A 17,217-nucleotide genomic window follows, 5' to 3' on the forward strand; every position below is an offset into this window, starting at 1 on the left:
CTCTTGATGAAAGTGCAAGTGGAGATTGAAAAAGTTGGCTTGAAGCTCAACATTCAGAAAACGAAGATCATGGCATCCGGTCCCATCACTTCATGGGAAATAGATGGGGAAACAGTGGAAACAGTGTCAGACTTTATTTTTCTGGGCTCCAAAATCACTAGAGATGCAGTCATGAAGCCATGAAATTAAAAGACGCTTACTCCTTGGAAGGAAAGTTATGACCAACCTAGATAGCATATTCAAAAGCAGAGACATTACTTTGCCAACAAAGGTTCGTCTAGTCAAGGCTATGGTTTTTCCTGTGGTCATGTATGGATGTGAGAGTTGGACTGTGAAGAAGGCTGAGCGCAGAAGAATTGATGCTTTTGAACTGTGGTGTTGGAGAAGACTCTGGAGAGTCCCTGGGACTGCAAGGAGATCCAACCAGTCCATTCTGAAGGAGATCAGCCCTGGGATTTCTTTGGAAGGAATGATGCTAAAGCTGAAACTCCAGTACTTTGGCCACCTCATGCAAAGAGTTGACTCATTGGAAAAGACTCTGATGCTGGGAGGGATTGGGGGCAGGAGGAGAAGGGGACGACGGAGGATGAGATGGCTGGATGGCATCGCTGACTCGATGGATGTGAGTCTGAGTGAACTCCGGGAGTTGGTGATGGACAGGGAGGCCTGGCGTGCTGCGATTCATGGGGTCACAAAGAGTCGGACATGACTGAGCGACTGATCTGATCTCTGATTGTTAACACTTCGTATCGTGTGTATATGCACCTCAATGAAATATTAGCCAATGTACCCCTAATCTGGTTCACCTATGGTGTTTAATTAGTTCAACCCAAAGCTTCTTTCCCCACTAAAGTTATTAAGCTCCTAAATCTTTAAATGTAAATCCATATTTAAGCTCAAATCAGTAAAATAATCGCAACTGCCACAACAACAAGCCAAGTATGCAGCCCTCTAAAGGCAAAAATGATCATGAAATCTGAGAACATGTGAGTTCCAGAATCATGGGAAGAAGGGCTAATCTCTTAGGGGATCTAAAATTATGATATTACCCCCACATGCTTGAAATGAGGAGCTATTGCACAATAGAGCAGAAAACACATGGGCTTTGCAATCCAAAAATTTGGACTTGGGTCATACATTCTAACTACATGAGTTTACTTCAATTTCTTACCTCTATGAGCATCCCATTCTCATACAGAAAATGCAGAGGATAATCATACTGATTTCACAGGGTTATTTTTAAGATCAAAGGAATTAAAATATAAGCATGAGGTAAAAGATGCTGGCAATAAACTTAGGATGTCTAGAACACCCTCATTTTCTTCATCCCTTTTCTAAGAGTTATTTCAAAGTGGCCAGACTTCAACTGTATCAAATATATTTCTTTCTTCCCTTGCTCATTTATTTTCTTTATCATTACTGGCATATGGGCAAAAAGAAAAGTGAGCATGTCAGTACACACAATTTTTTTTTTACCACAGCCAATTCTTTTTTTGTTGAATCCACTTAACTCTGTTCTCTGGTTTATTAATAATATAATTAATGACACTTGTCTAAATACTTCATTGCTTAGCTATTTGTTTTATTGCCATGAAGAAAGAACCATAGTTTATTTTTATCTCCTTCCAAAAAGCAAAGATTTTTCAAATAATCAAACAAGCTAGTACAACTCTGCAGTCTAAGGAAATCACATGTTTTCCCTGAGAAATAGTGTGTAATTAGTGAGTGCTTTTAGAGTTCCCAGAACTGAGTGCATTGGTTCATATTTTTCATGATTATCTGGCCAATATTTCACTTAAAATGATATCTTTAGCTGCAAATAAATAGCCCCAGGATCCTTTCATGCTCTATTCTAGAAACCTTTTTTCATCCAATACTTCAAAGTATTCACAGTTGCCAATGTGAATTTTTAAAATACAAAATTAGAAATGAGAATTAGAATTAAGAACTCAGTTCAATATCTGAGAAGGAGAAAAGAATTCCAAGTCACTGATCTTTAGAAGGCAAAAATAAAACATTTCACAAGCATTCTTCTTACATTGTTATCTAACCAACCATTAGTGCTCACTGCGTACATTTTTACGGTGGTTGGCAATCTGTGCTTAGCCACTGTGATGCCAGTCTTTCAGAATCAGTTCTTGATTATGTTCCTGAAAGGCTTGAGCTTTTAATACATACTGTCTGGTTCATCTTCAGCATTTCTGTAGAAAATTGGTGACAGATGTCAATGTTAACATTTCACAAATTTTATAAAATCGTTAGGATGATGACACAATTAACATAATCACTAGTGATTACATCCTAACCAGACCATGGGGAATTCCCCATGTTGCTTTATGCCTCAGTAACCTTTAATACAATAAATTATGTTTAAAGTTATCAATTATAGTTAATCAAAGGATTGTAGAATAAGCAACCAGGGCATAAATGACCATAAGGAGATTCTGAGATAAATTTTAAACCAGAGTTAACAAAGAAACACTCATGCTATATACTTTGGTTTTATTCATTTATATATCAGTCACTCATTTATTCAGCAAATATTTATTAAGGACCTTCTCTATGCCAAGCATCACTTTAAACTATCTGTATATATCAGTTAACAAAATTCCTACCTTCAAAGAGCTCACATTCCACTAGATAGAGACTGACAATAAACCACACATATAAGTAAAGTATATAGTACTTCTTAAGTCTCTAAGTGCAATGAAAATAAAAATGAAGAGGATCAAGACTGCAGAACAGTAAGAAGGAAGAATATCTGTATATTTTATTACATTTTTTTTTACCAGAAAATAGCTAATGCTTGAAAATCACTAGTACAAAAGTGTTTGCTTCTCTTACATGAGATTTTCCAATACAATATTTTCCATTTTTCTTCACATCCCTTAAATGTATTCATAACTAGAGTTAATAAAATATGCAGCTAAAACAGAAGAGAGATAAATATATGGTCATCTTAAATCTGATATTATCTATTTAGTTCCAAAGGTGATGTCATGTCAGTTATATCAATCAAATCGTGTTCTGACACTGTACACTAAAAACAGTATCTGTAATTACACCAGATATCTCCAGGGGAAAAAAAAAGATGCTGCCTGAGAACAGGTGTCAATCGAGTATAGAACTAATTTATTCCAGTGGATGTCATAACTATGATAGGTCCAATAACTTTCCAATACAGCTATATGACCATGTTTATTTTGTAAGTCACTGTTACTTTCACTGTAGATTTACATTTTGTTTTCTGTGTCTCTAATGCCTTCACTGTTATCAAAAACCGGGTATTAGTAACATCAAGATGTCAGCCACTAACGCAATAATCAAAACAACATGTATATTCTCAATCTCTCTGCAAAACTGCCTTTGTTTCTCCTTTAGAACTCAATTCAAGAAACAATTGAATGCTAGCCAATTTCAGGATTCTTGCAAAGTACTGTAAGGAATATGATGTTGAACAAATCGTGTGCCTCATCCTCCAGTAGCCATCCCTTAAAAGGGTTTGCAAAGTGCATAAAGAGCTATAAAGTTTAAGGAGGTCAGGAATTTAATACACATGAGTATTTTGAACTGTATTCTAATTTAGCCATTGTTATTAATACTTAGGATTTTCTAGCTCTTGGAGATTATACCACATCAATGTCTTGGACCTATATTTTGATTTTTTTTTATTTTTTCCTATTTCAAATAACACTTGCAAATTTGAAATTTCCAAAGTGAATTATAACTTCAGGGGAAGTGAGCCCTCATGCAGGGCAGGAAGGCAAGGCACATCTTTGAAAAAACATCCTTGACAGTACTGAAGAGTAAGGAAAAGAAAGAGATTAGAAAAAAGAAGCTGTTTGTGGTCTGGCTACAACCAGGGCATCTATCAAAGGAGAGACTCTTAACCTTTACTGCTGGGGACCTCTTGTCAAAATATGCTTTAAATGCATGAAATTAAATAGAAAAGAAAAATCAGTGGAATAGAAATATCACAGTTTTTACTGTCATACAGTAATGCATGTGCTTCTTTATTAGCACATTAAATTACAAGGGGTAGCAGTGTATCTAATAACACCAATAATTTCAAAGTAGTGTTGAGTGTAAATGATTTTGAAATATCTGCAACAGTATGGCATAAAAACACCCATGATTTCTATTAATGACAAAGTCACAGGTGCTGCTAATAGAGAGTTTGTTGCCTTCAACATATAATTGAAGGACATACTAAATTTCACAGGTTATATTTTACTGATCATAAAATATACTGCTCTTCCTCCTACCCTCTGTCACTGGCCTGTGGTACAGACCTAAGTCCTACCAATGCTCAGCGTCATTCAGCAATTTAATTTCCCAGTGCTTCACAAAAGCAACATCTTATCAACCTCACACATTTTGCATGGAAGCATAAACCTCATTATGCCCTTCAAACTTCCCTGTCACTGGTACAACTGGGCTCATAATAATCTGAACTTGGATAAATAGTTCTATTTACCCAGTCTTGGGTCTGATAAAAGGACCACCATTACCTGTCACTAAAAAAATAAAAATAAAAAAACCAACAACAACAACAAAAATCCTACAATACTAAACATTATTGCAGTCTGTCAGGAACACACAAAATACGGGACAGAGCACCTAGACAACTCTATAAAGACACACAATCAAGCTTAGATGTTTGCAGTCAAGACATTATCAAGAAATCAATTGGTTAACAACTGACAGCAACAAGAAAAACAAGTTGAGGAAACTCCCTGAGTTCTGTTATTCTAGGAGTAGGCTGTCAAAGCTGGTGCTAAAAGGAAAAGAATCTTGAAAACTGTGTCAACAAAGGCAGAACATCTGTTGGGATGCAGGTAGAGACCTGGCTTCATCAGGGTTCAAATAAAAGCAAGGCATGCCGTTTGATTCATGTGCTAGTGTAGACTCACGTGCCATTCGATTTCTGGAGCAGTTTCATCTATGACACCTATCAGATGTATCTATCAAATGACAAAGCAGAACCATTCACTCATTGAAAGGAGAAGAACCAAATATACAATTCACCTTGGAGACATCTGCCCATCCGCTCGGGGATGTTAGCACCTTCAGACCCTGGAGCACAGCAGCTTCAATGCCAATTGCTTTGCTGCTATGCAGAAGATAGTGCCCTTGAGGGCAAAAAAAAAAAAAAAAATGGCAGTCTCTTTTAAGCAACTAGAAGAAACAGCAATTTCCACAAAACTGAGCAAAGATGTGGGAGAAAAGAGTAGGAAAGGCAAGAAAGAGAGTTGGTCCCAAACACTTGGGAAAGTGCCCTCAGGGAGGGGACAGTAAGACATCAGAAGGTACTCAAGGGCATGGCATCCTTTACTGGGTGGTTCTAGATATTGCAAAGCTCCCTGCACCCTATGTGTTGCTTACAAACAAAAAGCTATCAAACTACAAAACCTCACTATGGGCTTGGAAAATGTGAACTTCATCTCCCCCCCACACCATTTTTTTTTTTTTTTCACTAACTTTGGAAGGAATGATGCTAAAGCTGAAACTCCAGTACTTTGGCCACCTCATGCGAAGAGTTGACTCATTAGAAAAGACTCTGATGCTGGGCGGGATTGGGGGCAGGAGGAGAAGGGGACGACAGAGGATGAGATGGCTGGATGGCATCACTGACTCGATCGACGTGAGTTTGAGTGAACTCCGGGAGTTGGTGATGGACAGGGAGGCCTGGCGTGCTGCGATTCATGGGGTCACAAAGAGTCAGACACGACTGAGCGACTGAACTGAACTGAACTGAACTTAGCCTCTCAGATTCTGGTACTACCTCATAAGGTGGGAATCTCTAACCAAATTTTCTACTTCAAGAAAATAAATAACATCAAACATTTCCTGTTCATCCAATTTTGATAGATATTTTTGCATGGGATTTTTTGAAATTCACTACACTGATGTCTGCCTTTTGAAACTGCTTGAACAATTTAGTCAGTCATTTCAATGAAAACAAATGTCAGAAGTCACATGAAATGTGTGTGACAAGACTTGCATACTTGAATAGAGACTATGTACAGTAAACAGACTTTGAATAAACCTCAAATAAACCTTCAAGTTTTTTATCTGGTGATTTTTGATAAATAATATACACAAAGTTCTTCTGTCTCTAAAATTATGTGATTGGCTCCTTTTTTTTTTAAATTTCAAACCTGTATGTCTCCTGTGGCTCTTCATATCCATTCCCTGAACACCTCAGAGCTGTAATAACTCTTTTCTAAGTTCAACTTCCTCTCAGACGTGTGAATTTATTGTGTATTTCAAGATTTCTGAGTTGAAATTAATTTTTAATGCATGTGCAATTATGTGAATCATTAAGATTGCCGAGACACTATAAACAAAGTAAAACAAAAAGAATGATGACGTTATGAGATCATTAACCCCAACAGGGACCAATGATCTCTGTCTTAATCTCCTTCTCTCACAGAGCCCCTGTTCATGCTGGTTACTTAATAAGCTGTGAACAGAGACAGACATGAGCCAGAGCCGCCAGCTACTGCAGTCTTTGGCTCATCACCAGCATCCTGGTCCAGACAACATCAGGATAATTGATATCTTCCAGAAATATCCAAGAAAGTCAGAGAGAAAGAAACTGGCATAGCCCAGAAACACTTTGTCATGTTTTTAAATCCATCCAGCTAGTAAAGACAGACAAATTTCTAACATAATATCTGATATAAGTTAGGGGAAAAAACTTGAGAAGATAGAAAATGCGAGATAATAGTTTTGTTTTGAAGGAAGTTTGTGATAGATCCTATTATGTTTTTCAAAATAAATATTCTTCTTCATGTGATAGGATTATATATTACTACCCTTTGGATGTCAGCCTTAATTCTGTATCTTATATGGCCAATGATATGGAATCAATGAGATGGACCCCTTCCAAAAAGAAGCTTCAAGAATCATGCTCTCTTGGGATCCTGCCATGAGGTCAGCATCCCAGATAGAAGCTGCTTCTTCAGTCCGTATCCCACAATAAAGCTGGCACAGAGTCACAATGATTCAGGATAAACAGATAGTTGGGGCAAGAAATATAAACTTTTTTTACGATTTTTTTAAACAAGATTTTTTATAAGCCATCAATATTTGGGGGCAGTTTGTTACTGTAGCATAACGTAGCCTAATCTGCTATAGGACTGACAAGATTCCACAGACCAAGAGTAGGACTCGTGAGCACATTTCAGTAAATACAAATGTACAGCACATGTTTGTTATCTCTAGCCCATAATCCCAGTACATATAGGCACCCCGTGTTCATCTTTGATCATCTAATAGTTTCATTCTCCTGGAGGTAGTGCTAGTGTTTACAAACAATAAGCGTTTCCATTTTCTATGTCACCAAGATCAGGAGAAGGTGAAGGGGGAAACTATGAAAAGAGGAGCAAGGTAGTAAGAATCACAACCCAAATACCCAGGAACATGAGAAGAACAACCTTATCCTCTGAAGCAATTTAATTTGCCACTATTGTTGTTCAGTCGCTCAGTCGTGTCCAATTGTGCGACCCCAAAGACTGAAGCACGCCAGGCTTCCCTGTCCTTCACTATCTTCTAGAGCTTGCTCAAACTCATGTCTATTGAGTTGATGATGCCATCCAACTATTTCATCCTTTGTTTGCCCCCTTCTTTCCCTCAATCTTTCCCAGAATCAGGGTCATTTCCGATGAGTCAGCTCTTTGCATCAGGTGGCCAAAGTACTGGAGCTTCAGCTTCAGCATTAGTCCTTCCAATGAATATTCAAGGTTGATTTCCTTTAGGACTGACTGGTTTGATCTCCTTGCTGTCCGAGACCCTCAAGGGTTTTCTCCAGCACCACAGTTCAGAAGCATCAGTTCTTTGGTGCTCAGCTTTCTTTATGGTCCAACTGTCACATCTGTACATGACTAATAGAAAAGCCATAGCTTTGACTATATGGACCTTGGCTGGCAAAGTGATGTCTCTGCTTTTTAATATGCTATCTATGCTTGCCATAGTATTTCTTTCAAGGAGCCTCTATATTAAACCTGTATTTCTGAGCTCCTCTGGTGACTCAGTGGTAAAGAATCCACCTGCAAGGCAGGAGACTCAGGTTCAATCCCTGGGTCAGGAAGATCCCCTGGAGGACGAAATGGCAATCCACTCCAGTATTCTTGCCTGGGAAATCCCATCGACTGAGGAGCCTGGTGGGCTACAGTCCATGGGGTCAAACAGTAGTCAGACATGACTTAGTCACTAAACAGCAACAAATCACTGGGTCAAGTCACAGTTCTGGAATCTGATATAGGTGAAGGAGGGGAGTTTCTAAGGAAAATAGGACAGGATGTCCTATATCATCTCAGCAGTCCACACAAATTGTCGCTGAGATATTTACCATACTACCCTTAAAACTCCTTGCCATTGGTGACTAGCAGATGCTCCTGGCACACCTGGGATAGTTCTTCATGAGGCTGACTATAAACCTCTTTGCCCAGTTAGTTCTTACAGCAGTTTTAGCTGCAGGATCTTGCTGCCTCCCAACTGCTCTCCCTGGGAAACACCTCTTTGCTTTGAACAAGCTTTCCTCTTCCTCAATTGGGAATCTCTAGCATAAAGGGATATCTTTCTGCCTTTGTATTTGGGAACAAAAAAATTATCTATAGCCAGGCAACTTCTACCATCCCTTGGCTTAAGTTTTCAAAACATAAGCCAGGAAGAATCAGAGTTGATTTCTGCTTTTCAACCAGCCATACTTCTATTCCAAGACAACAGGAAGAAGGCAGAGAACTTGATTGAATTGGGAAAAAAGGAAAACAGGAAAAATAGGAAGGTAAATTTTTAAATTAACTGTTTGGTCTTCCTCCCTCAAAATTGCAAAACCATTCTGGTACACAGAATTTCTAGAAATGGAAGATTTCAGTCTAATTATTGAAGCCTGTGAATGTGATGAAGCACCACTTCAGTGGTTGTGTTATATTACATGCCACAGTTTACTCTTAAAAAGATTACCTTTAAAAACCACAATCAAGGACAAAAAATGTTATTTGCAGCAACATGGATGGACCTAGAGATTGTCATACCGAGTGAAGTAAGTCTGACAAAGACAAGTATCATATAATATCACTTATATGTGGAATCTAAAAAACGGTACAAATAAAGTTATTTACAAACAGAAATAGAATCACAGATGTAGAAAACAAACTTTTGGTTATCGGGGGGGAAGGAGGAAAAGGTATAAATGGAGACTGCAGCTGACACATTACTATATATAAAATAGATAACTAATAATAACCTACTGTATAGCACAGGGAACTCTTCTCAATATTCTGTAATGACCTATATAGGAGAAGAATCTAAAAAAGAGTGGATATATGAATATGTTATGTGTATAACTGATTCACTTGCTATACAGCAGAAACTAACACATCTCAAATCACTTATACTCCAATAAATTTTAAAAGAACACATTCAAGTTGTTCTGATCTATTATAATTACTTCAGCTTTTAAAAATAAAGAGATGTCTCATGCTGGTGACAAAGAGGAAGGCATAAGAGAGAATCAGAAGATATTGGAAGTATGAGAAAGATTTGAAGAGTAGTTGCTATTTTAAAGATGAAGGAACCTCCAGGAGATGAAGGTATCCCTAACTGATATCCAACAAGGAAACAGGGACCTCAGAACTACAGCCACAAGTGACTGGATGCTGTCAACAATTTGAATGAACTTGAAGGCAGATTCTTCCCTAGAACATTTGGATAAGGGGTCAGCCCAGCCCAACGCACATGTTTATTTTGACCTCATAAGCAGAGAGCCAAGAGAGCCTGCCTGAACTTATGACACATAGAACTCTGAACTAACACATTCCTGTTGCTTTCATCAGCTGAGGTAATTTGTTGCATAGCAATAGAAAACTAATACAACCATATTCCCTGTATCCAATTTCACTCCTACAAAATAAGGATTACAAATTCCATAAGCAGTATCAATGGTCCTTCAAGGACCATTTCTCTCGTAGTCAAATTCTTTAGTAAGGAAGTGGTTACCTTCCTTACCCCTCTTAGAGCATTAAAATCATGTTTAATAAACCTATAAGGTGATTGCATTTTTTTCCTCTTTTAAACTTTCCATATATTTTCTCATTCGTATTCTAGCCTTGCTTGGGCTAAAAAAAAAAAAAAAAAAAAGTTTTTAGGTTAACCATATAAAACTACTAATCTCAACCAGAACATATTTTCTCCATATAAGAATATAGTTCCCCATCATATTTAATAGAGTCAGGATTACAAAAAGTGAAAAAGTAACTTTAACCAATGGGTACCTTTAGGCTAGATGCACTGTGGTCTAAATTGCCCTTGATTTTTAGAATTCAACTTTAAATGTTCTTTGTTTCCTCCATAGTTTAAATCTTTAAATCAAAAATATCAAATACTATATACTTCAACTCTGAATATAAATAAGGTCATCTCATCTCACTTCATATGTTCATTTACTTCGTTTTTATTAAATGGATCTGAAAAAAATTAACATTTTTTTCCAAAACACTTAAAAGTAAAAGCTTATTACTGTTGCTATTTCTGATTTTTTAACCAACTGAAAATAGAAAGGTCAAAATAGCTATTTCCATCTTAAGTCACGATTATACACTTAGAGTTCTTAAGCACCTCATCAGACAGGATTTTCAGCTTTCATCTCCTAAAAACAACAAGCATTTGGAAGGAAGTACCTCTTTTAAAGGAAGTTTGAAAAGCTCCAGAACTTGTATTCTATAACTCAGAACATACCAAAGCCCTAATGTGCTGTAAAGGTGCCTTTTGATTCTTGAAATGCTGCTTCCATATAATTCTGAGTCCCTCCAGTCAGTCTGTCAGCCATAAAAGCATAATTGGCTTGTATTCACTGAAGTTTTGATCTTTAAAAAATGTCTTCAAGACACAAAGCTCAGCCAGCACAACTCTTAATGACTTCACACCTGGACACTAGCTAACACCCTCTGAAGGCAGTTTTAACTGCCCTTGCTGAATGGCTGGAAATGAATTGGTTAATACACAAAAACCATTGTAGGGTAGGTGTTTGAATATGTGATTTGGGGTGAACAAGGCAAACTTCCTTCCCCTAACCAGATTATCAACCCCTTCCTACAAAAGTGTTCATGGCCAAAATTTACAAGCCAATACTCTTTTGGGAATTGCTATTCCTGGAAGCAGAAGTAGTAGGTAAGAGAGGATGAGACAGGAAAGGAGGGAGAACAAGTAATGGGGAGAGGGTACCCCAGTTAGACTCAGCTTCCCTTCCACCAAATGCAGATGAGTGCCTTGTCTCATGAGATGTCTTCACAAAGGAAGTATGAACTATTTCTCTTTATAGTCCACAGGGATGTGAAAGGGACAAGAATATACCTAAGGACTTGTTTGCCCCATGGAACATGAAGTCCTTGACACTTTCAGGTTGTACCACACCAGCCAATCTGGCAAAGCTTAGAAAGCCAGATCCCAAGATGGCATTGGCAGCACCTGCAAGTTCGTAGAGGAAAGTCAGGGGCAGGTGCACACTCAGGCACTGCCCTCCCTCCACCTTCCCACCAGCAGACCCCATGGAATCTTGGGCCTCAACAGTGATGGTGAAGTCTCTGGGAGAGAGGTAAGAAGCTCTTAAGGTGCTTGAGGAAAGACGATGCCAGGTCATGACCACGAGCAATGTGGGGACCTGAGAATAGCTGCCCCGATAGAAGACAAAAACAGCATTCACAGGGCCTCCCTGTCCTGAATACTGAAACCACTCCTTTAAGGTCTGCAAGGATACACTTAGTTTCAGGCAACATTCCTAGAGACTCTTCCACAATATCAAGCAAAAAATCTTGGCTAAGCAAACCCAGGGATCTGCTTAAACTAGCCCAACACAGTGAACACCCTGGGACATGGAGATTCTCTTTTGTCCTCTTCTGAGAAAAAAAAAAGGATCTAAATTCTCCCCTCAAGGAGAAGTGACTCTTTCCAAAGGCTAGCTAATTTCAGTCACCAAAAATGGCTTATAGATGGTTAGGAAACTAAGTTCTAGGGAATTCCCTGGTGGTCCAGTGGTTAGAATTCTGTGCTTTCACTGCATGGGTTCAATTTCTGGTCAGGAAACTAAGATTCCTCAAGCCATGCAATGCAGTCAAATAAAAAGAAGAAAAAGAAAAACTAAGTTCTAGTCTCTATTGGTAAAGCTGGTCATCATGTTATAATTGAAACTCATTACTTCTCTTCTCCAATTGCCATTCTATAGTTCCCTTGTCTTCAGCCAACACGTTAGCTGGCCTGGATTATTTATCTAGTGAGGTAATCTAGACTTCTAATACTAAGGGATCTGAGCCTTCAGCTGCCTTGTCCTGTCAGACTATGATTGTTCTAACTGTCCATTTACAGCTATTACTGGGCATGGAAGCACCAAAATACACAGCCATGATTACAAATATTTTTCTTCTTGTTTCTATTATATATCAGGAAGAATACACATACAGAGGACAGGTATAAAGCCATGGAAAGACAAATTTATTATTTACCATTTTGCTTAATGCCCATCATCAACAATAACAGAAACAACAAAATTGCATTGCTAAAAATCAAGAAACCCTAAAATATCGAACAGAAAGTCTCCATAGAAAAAAATCAAATTCAAATACATACACTTGCTTAACCATAGACAAATTTATTGTAATAATATAGTGAATTTATATAAATAGGCATAGCCTATTTATAGAAGGAAAGATATTATTTGGGATATTTACACTTTTACAGCAGTTTACTTATTGATGCTGAAGCTCCAATACTTTGACCACCTCATGCGAAGAACTGACTCATTGGAAAAGACCCTGACGCTGAGAAAGACTGAAGGCAAACAGAGAAGCAGCAGCAGAGGGTAAGATGGTCAGAGAGCATCAACGATTCATTGGGGTCCATGGGGTCGCAAAGAGTCAGACAGGACTTAGTGACTGAACAACACCAACTTACTAGATTTATAAATACTATACTAAAGCATCACTCTGACACTATCTATTGAGTCATTATTAGAGAATTAGTGAAGCAATGCCATGCTAATATCTTCATGTTTCTTCAAAAATAAAATATTTATTTAAGACATACCTCAAATTCTACAGCAAGGCAATGATTCAGCTTTAGCGTACCTGAACACAGGAAATAATGACTACAGTTTTATAGAATTCCAGATTGTTTCCCTGTAAACCATTATGGACAGTGAGAATGTACTTGCATTGTTTTGCTTGTATTGCATTAAGTAGTAGAATAAAATTACAGCCACGCTAATAAACTTAAATTTCTGAAATTTCCAAGTAGCTCCCTTGGAAATACATGAACTGCACTTTGACGCCCTGATTGGTACAGAATATATTAAAGGAAAGGGTGCACAGGGGTAAAAGAGAAATAAAAGCATGTTTCAGCAAATTAAGATAAATTGTTCAGAAATAGCTAAGAATCATTATACTAGTAGCTCGAGTCCCTAATTAGATTTCTAATCCAAAACCAACATGTCTTTCTTCTTTAACATAGAGATGCAAATGCATCAACCTTTTATTCCAACAAATTTGCATCCAACAATTCAATGTTCTAAGTGGAACAATCTTCTAATCCACTGTGTTATTGGCTTGTTTCCTTGTCTTACCATGTTAGTTATCAACTGCAAGTTTACACAAAACATCTAGAAAATCCAAAATCATTTAAGAAAAATAATTTCAAAGGGAGCCATTACCAAACACAACATTTTATTTGCGATGAGAGTACATGATAGGCCATTAGAGAAGAAAGAAAAAACAACTGGAACAGCTAAAACAATTATACCGTGTAATGGTTTCATCATCATCATTTCACTGGCTCACATCTGTGACTATATTGAATCTGCTGCTAATTAAATAGGGACATCACAGGAAATAAAACATCTGGACCAAAATCATGGCTAGGGTACTCATCACAAACATTTATGTATCCCTCAGATTTTCACTTGAGAAGGCTTCATGAAGGCAAGGATATTTTTCTTCATTAAATTCTGAAACACAGAGTTCATTCCCATAAATATCTAGTTACCTATCTCCTCCTATAATAATACAGACAAATGTTTCAAATTAGTTCTGTTAAAATATTTTTTCCTCTGATAATTTAGAAAATGAATCTCATTTCACATCTGCCTCTGGGGACAACATGTGAGCTTTTTTCATATTTGTAATTCCTTTAGTTCTAATCACTGTAATTTTTAAGAAGGTTTTTCCCAGGTAATTTTTTGGCAGCCTGGTGACACAAATATCTTAGAGTATCCTCCTTAAGAGTTTTGAAATCTATACCCAGCATCAGCAACATACAACATTGCTAAGGTCTATATTAATGTTGAACAATAAAACACAAACACACACAAAAAGCCAAATTGTTCAATGTAAGAAAAACAAAATAGCACAGTTCCTAATTTTGTACTGAGAGTATTCAAGAATGGAGAAAGTCTTAAGACATCTCATGATGGGGAGGAGTGCTATAGGATTCCGACCTTTCAAGCCAATCATTCAATTGTTGTTGCTGTTGCTGTTTAGTAGTTAAGTCATATCCAACTCTTTTGTGACTCCATGGACTGTAGCCCACCAGGCTTTTCTGTGCATGGGTTTTCCCAGGCAAGAATACTGGAGTGGATTGCCATTTCCTTCTCTAGGGGATCTTCCCAGCCCAGGGATCAAACCCACATCTCCTGCATTGGCAGGTATTCTTTACCAATGAGCCACCAGGGAAGCCCAGATCATTCAATACAACTATGAAATATCAAACTCCTCAAAAAAAAAAAAAAAAGTTTATTTCTTCCCCTCCCTCCCCCATTTATACAAAGGGACAATTTCACAGTTACCTTCAACTGCAGTCAGTTACCTTCAATCAGAATTTTCAAGATATGAGTTTCATCTGCATTAACTAAATGTAAGATTTTATCTGGTCACCAAAAAATCATGGGATACATAAATCCTGGCACTGACCTGAATGTACCACTGAACACAAGTTTTCCCTACACCTGACATAAGCAAAGAGCCAACATGTGTGGAGTTTTGTTGTTGTGTCTTCCTACTTGAAACAGAAAAAGTTCATAGGTGGATATAATAAAGTGCCTAAACTTATGGAGTTTTTATCCTACCTGACAAGAGGACTGATTCATAAATTAAAAAATTAAGCTGCAAATGTGATCCAGTGAGAAAGGGAATTTGTGTGTGTGTGTGTTATTTTTCCAAGATTTGTGATTAATATTGAATCTCAGTAATAATTACACACTCATTTATTTTGTTTACAATTACTAAAATAAATATTTAGAAGGAATGAGCAAACAATATGTTTGTTACCCTTTGAGGTGCTACCTTTGGTTTCTACCCACAATGTAAAAGATTTTTTTTGTTTTATTTTGTTTGCCCTGGAAATATAAAATTCAAATATCTTATTTGAGTATGCCATATACTAGACCAGACAAAATCAAATTTTCAAGGGTAAAGCAGACAAAATACCAGTATACAGTGGGCAAATAAATAACTTAACATTTTATAGGGGAATCATAGTAACTCCAGTGAACTTGAGCCTTTTCTTGGGGCAAATGATATCTACTTCAGTTTCTACCAGATTTTTTGACACATAATATTAACAGTAAAAGTTTACCAGAAATATTAAGGCATGAAAACATGACTCCAAATAAGAGGGAAAACAATCAACAGAAGCATACCAAGAGAAAACCCAGATACTGAAATTAGCAGACAATGTTTAAGATACGTATTATGAATGTGTTAAATATGTTAATGCGGATAAAATAAACAACATGTGTGAACAGATGGAAAATCTTAGCAGGAAAACAGAAACTCTAAGGATAATCCAAAAGAAATTCTAGAACTAAAAAAATGTGATCTTAGAAATAAATAAATCATTAGATAAGTTTAAGAGTTAATAAAGGGTCAGTGAATTAAAATGCATTCAGAAAATAGTACAAAGATAAAGAATAGGAAAAAACTGTACAAAGCTTCTGATACTGGTAGGATACTATCAAATCATACGTAACTAATATGTAATTGGAGTCACTAAAAAAGAATAAAAGCAATCTTACACAAACTATTTCATAAATAGAAGAGGAAGCAATTTCCAATTTATTTTACAAAGCCAGCATAATTCTGATACCAAAACTTAATAAAGATATTATAAGAAATAAAATAATAGAGTAATATTTCCATAAGTTCTTTAAAAATATTAGCAAATCAAACTCAATGACCCATAAGAGAAATAAGAAAATGGAAAACAAACAGAAAAAAAATTTTTAAACATGTGACCATCTTAATACAGGCATTAAAAACATTTGACAAAATTAAACAACCATCTGCTAACTTAAAAAAAAATTAACACTCTCAGCAAAGTAGGAATTGAAACCTCCTTAAATAAAAAAAAGGGCACCTGGAAATAATATCAAATCCTTTATGCTTATACAGTGGAAGTGATAAATAGATTCAAGGGATTAGATCTGATAGACAGAGTTCCTGAAGAACGATGGAAGGAGGTTCGTGACATCGTACAGGAGGCAGGTACTAAGACCATACCCAAGAAAAAGAAATGCAAAAAGGCAAAATGGTTATCTGATGAGAGCTTAAAAATAGCTGTGAAAAGAAGAGAAGAAAAAGGAAAAGGAGAAAAGCAAGAATGCAGAGTTCCAAAGAATAGCAAGGAGAGATAAGAAAGCCTTCCTCAGTGATCAAAGAAATAGAGGAAAAAAATAGAAGGGGAAAGACTAGAGATCTCTTCAAGAAAAGTAGAGATACCAAGGGAACATTTCATGCAAAGATGGGCTCAAAAAAGGACAGAAATGGTATGGACCTAACAGAAGCAGAAGATATTAAGAAGAGGTGGTAAGAAGACACAGAAGAATTATACAAAAAGTATTGTCATGACCCAGATAATCATAAGGGTATGATCACTCACATAGAGCCAAACATCTGGAATGCGAAGTCAAGTGGGCCTTAGGAAGCGTCACTATGAGCAAAGCTAGTGGAGGTGATGGAATTCCGGTTGAGCTATTTCATATCCTAAAAGATGATGCTGTGAAAGTGCTGCACTCAATATGTCAGCAAATTTGGAAAACTCAGCAGTGGCCACAAGACTGGAAAATGTCAGTTTTCATTCCAATCCCAAAGAAAGGCAATGCCAAAGAGTGTTCAAACTTCCACACAATTGCACTCATCTCACATGCTAATAAAGTAATACTCAAAATTC

At 37.0% G+C, this 17,217-nt stretch overlaps 1 protein-coding gene across 40 annotated transcripts in view; it reads right to left on the reverse strand.

The window, feature by feature from the left end:
• LOC129621292 (uncharacterized) overlaps positions 1–17,217 on the reverse strand; it is a 694,734-nt gene that overhangs the window by 281,682 nt on the left and 395,835 nt on the right. For 13 of the 40 annotated variants that reach the window (XR_008699202.1, XR_008699203.1, XR_008699201.1 and 10 more), the window contains one exon: positions 2,076–2,201. The exons of 25 other annotated variants lie outside the window; for them this stretch is intronic. Coding sequence is in view for 2 of the 15 variants with exons in the window: in XM_055537549.1 (XP_055393524.1) it covers positions 2,168–2,201 (34 nt within the window). In the remaining 13 variants the exon portion in view is untranslated. Of the gene's footprint in view, positions 1–1,577; positions 2,202–12,471; positions 14,000–17,217 lie in introns of those variants that run through there. 2 more of the 40 variants (XM_055537549.1, XM_055537554.1) reach the window with 2 other exon arrangements.

Source organism: Bubalus kerabau, chromosome 10 (assembly GCF_029407905.1).
Source record: "Bubalus kerabau isolate K-KA32 ecotype Philippines breed swamp buffalo chromosome 10, PCC_UOA_SB_1v2, whole genome shotgun sequence".
In the NCBI taxonomy this organism is placed as follows: domain Eukaryota; kingdom Metazoa; phylum Chordata; class Mammalia; order Artiodactyla; family Bovidae; genus Bubalus; species Bubalus kerabau.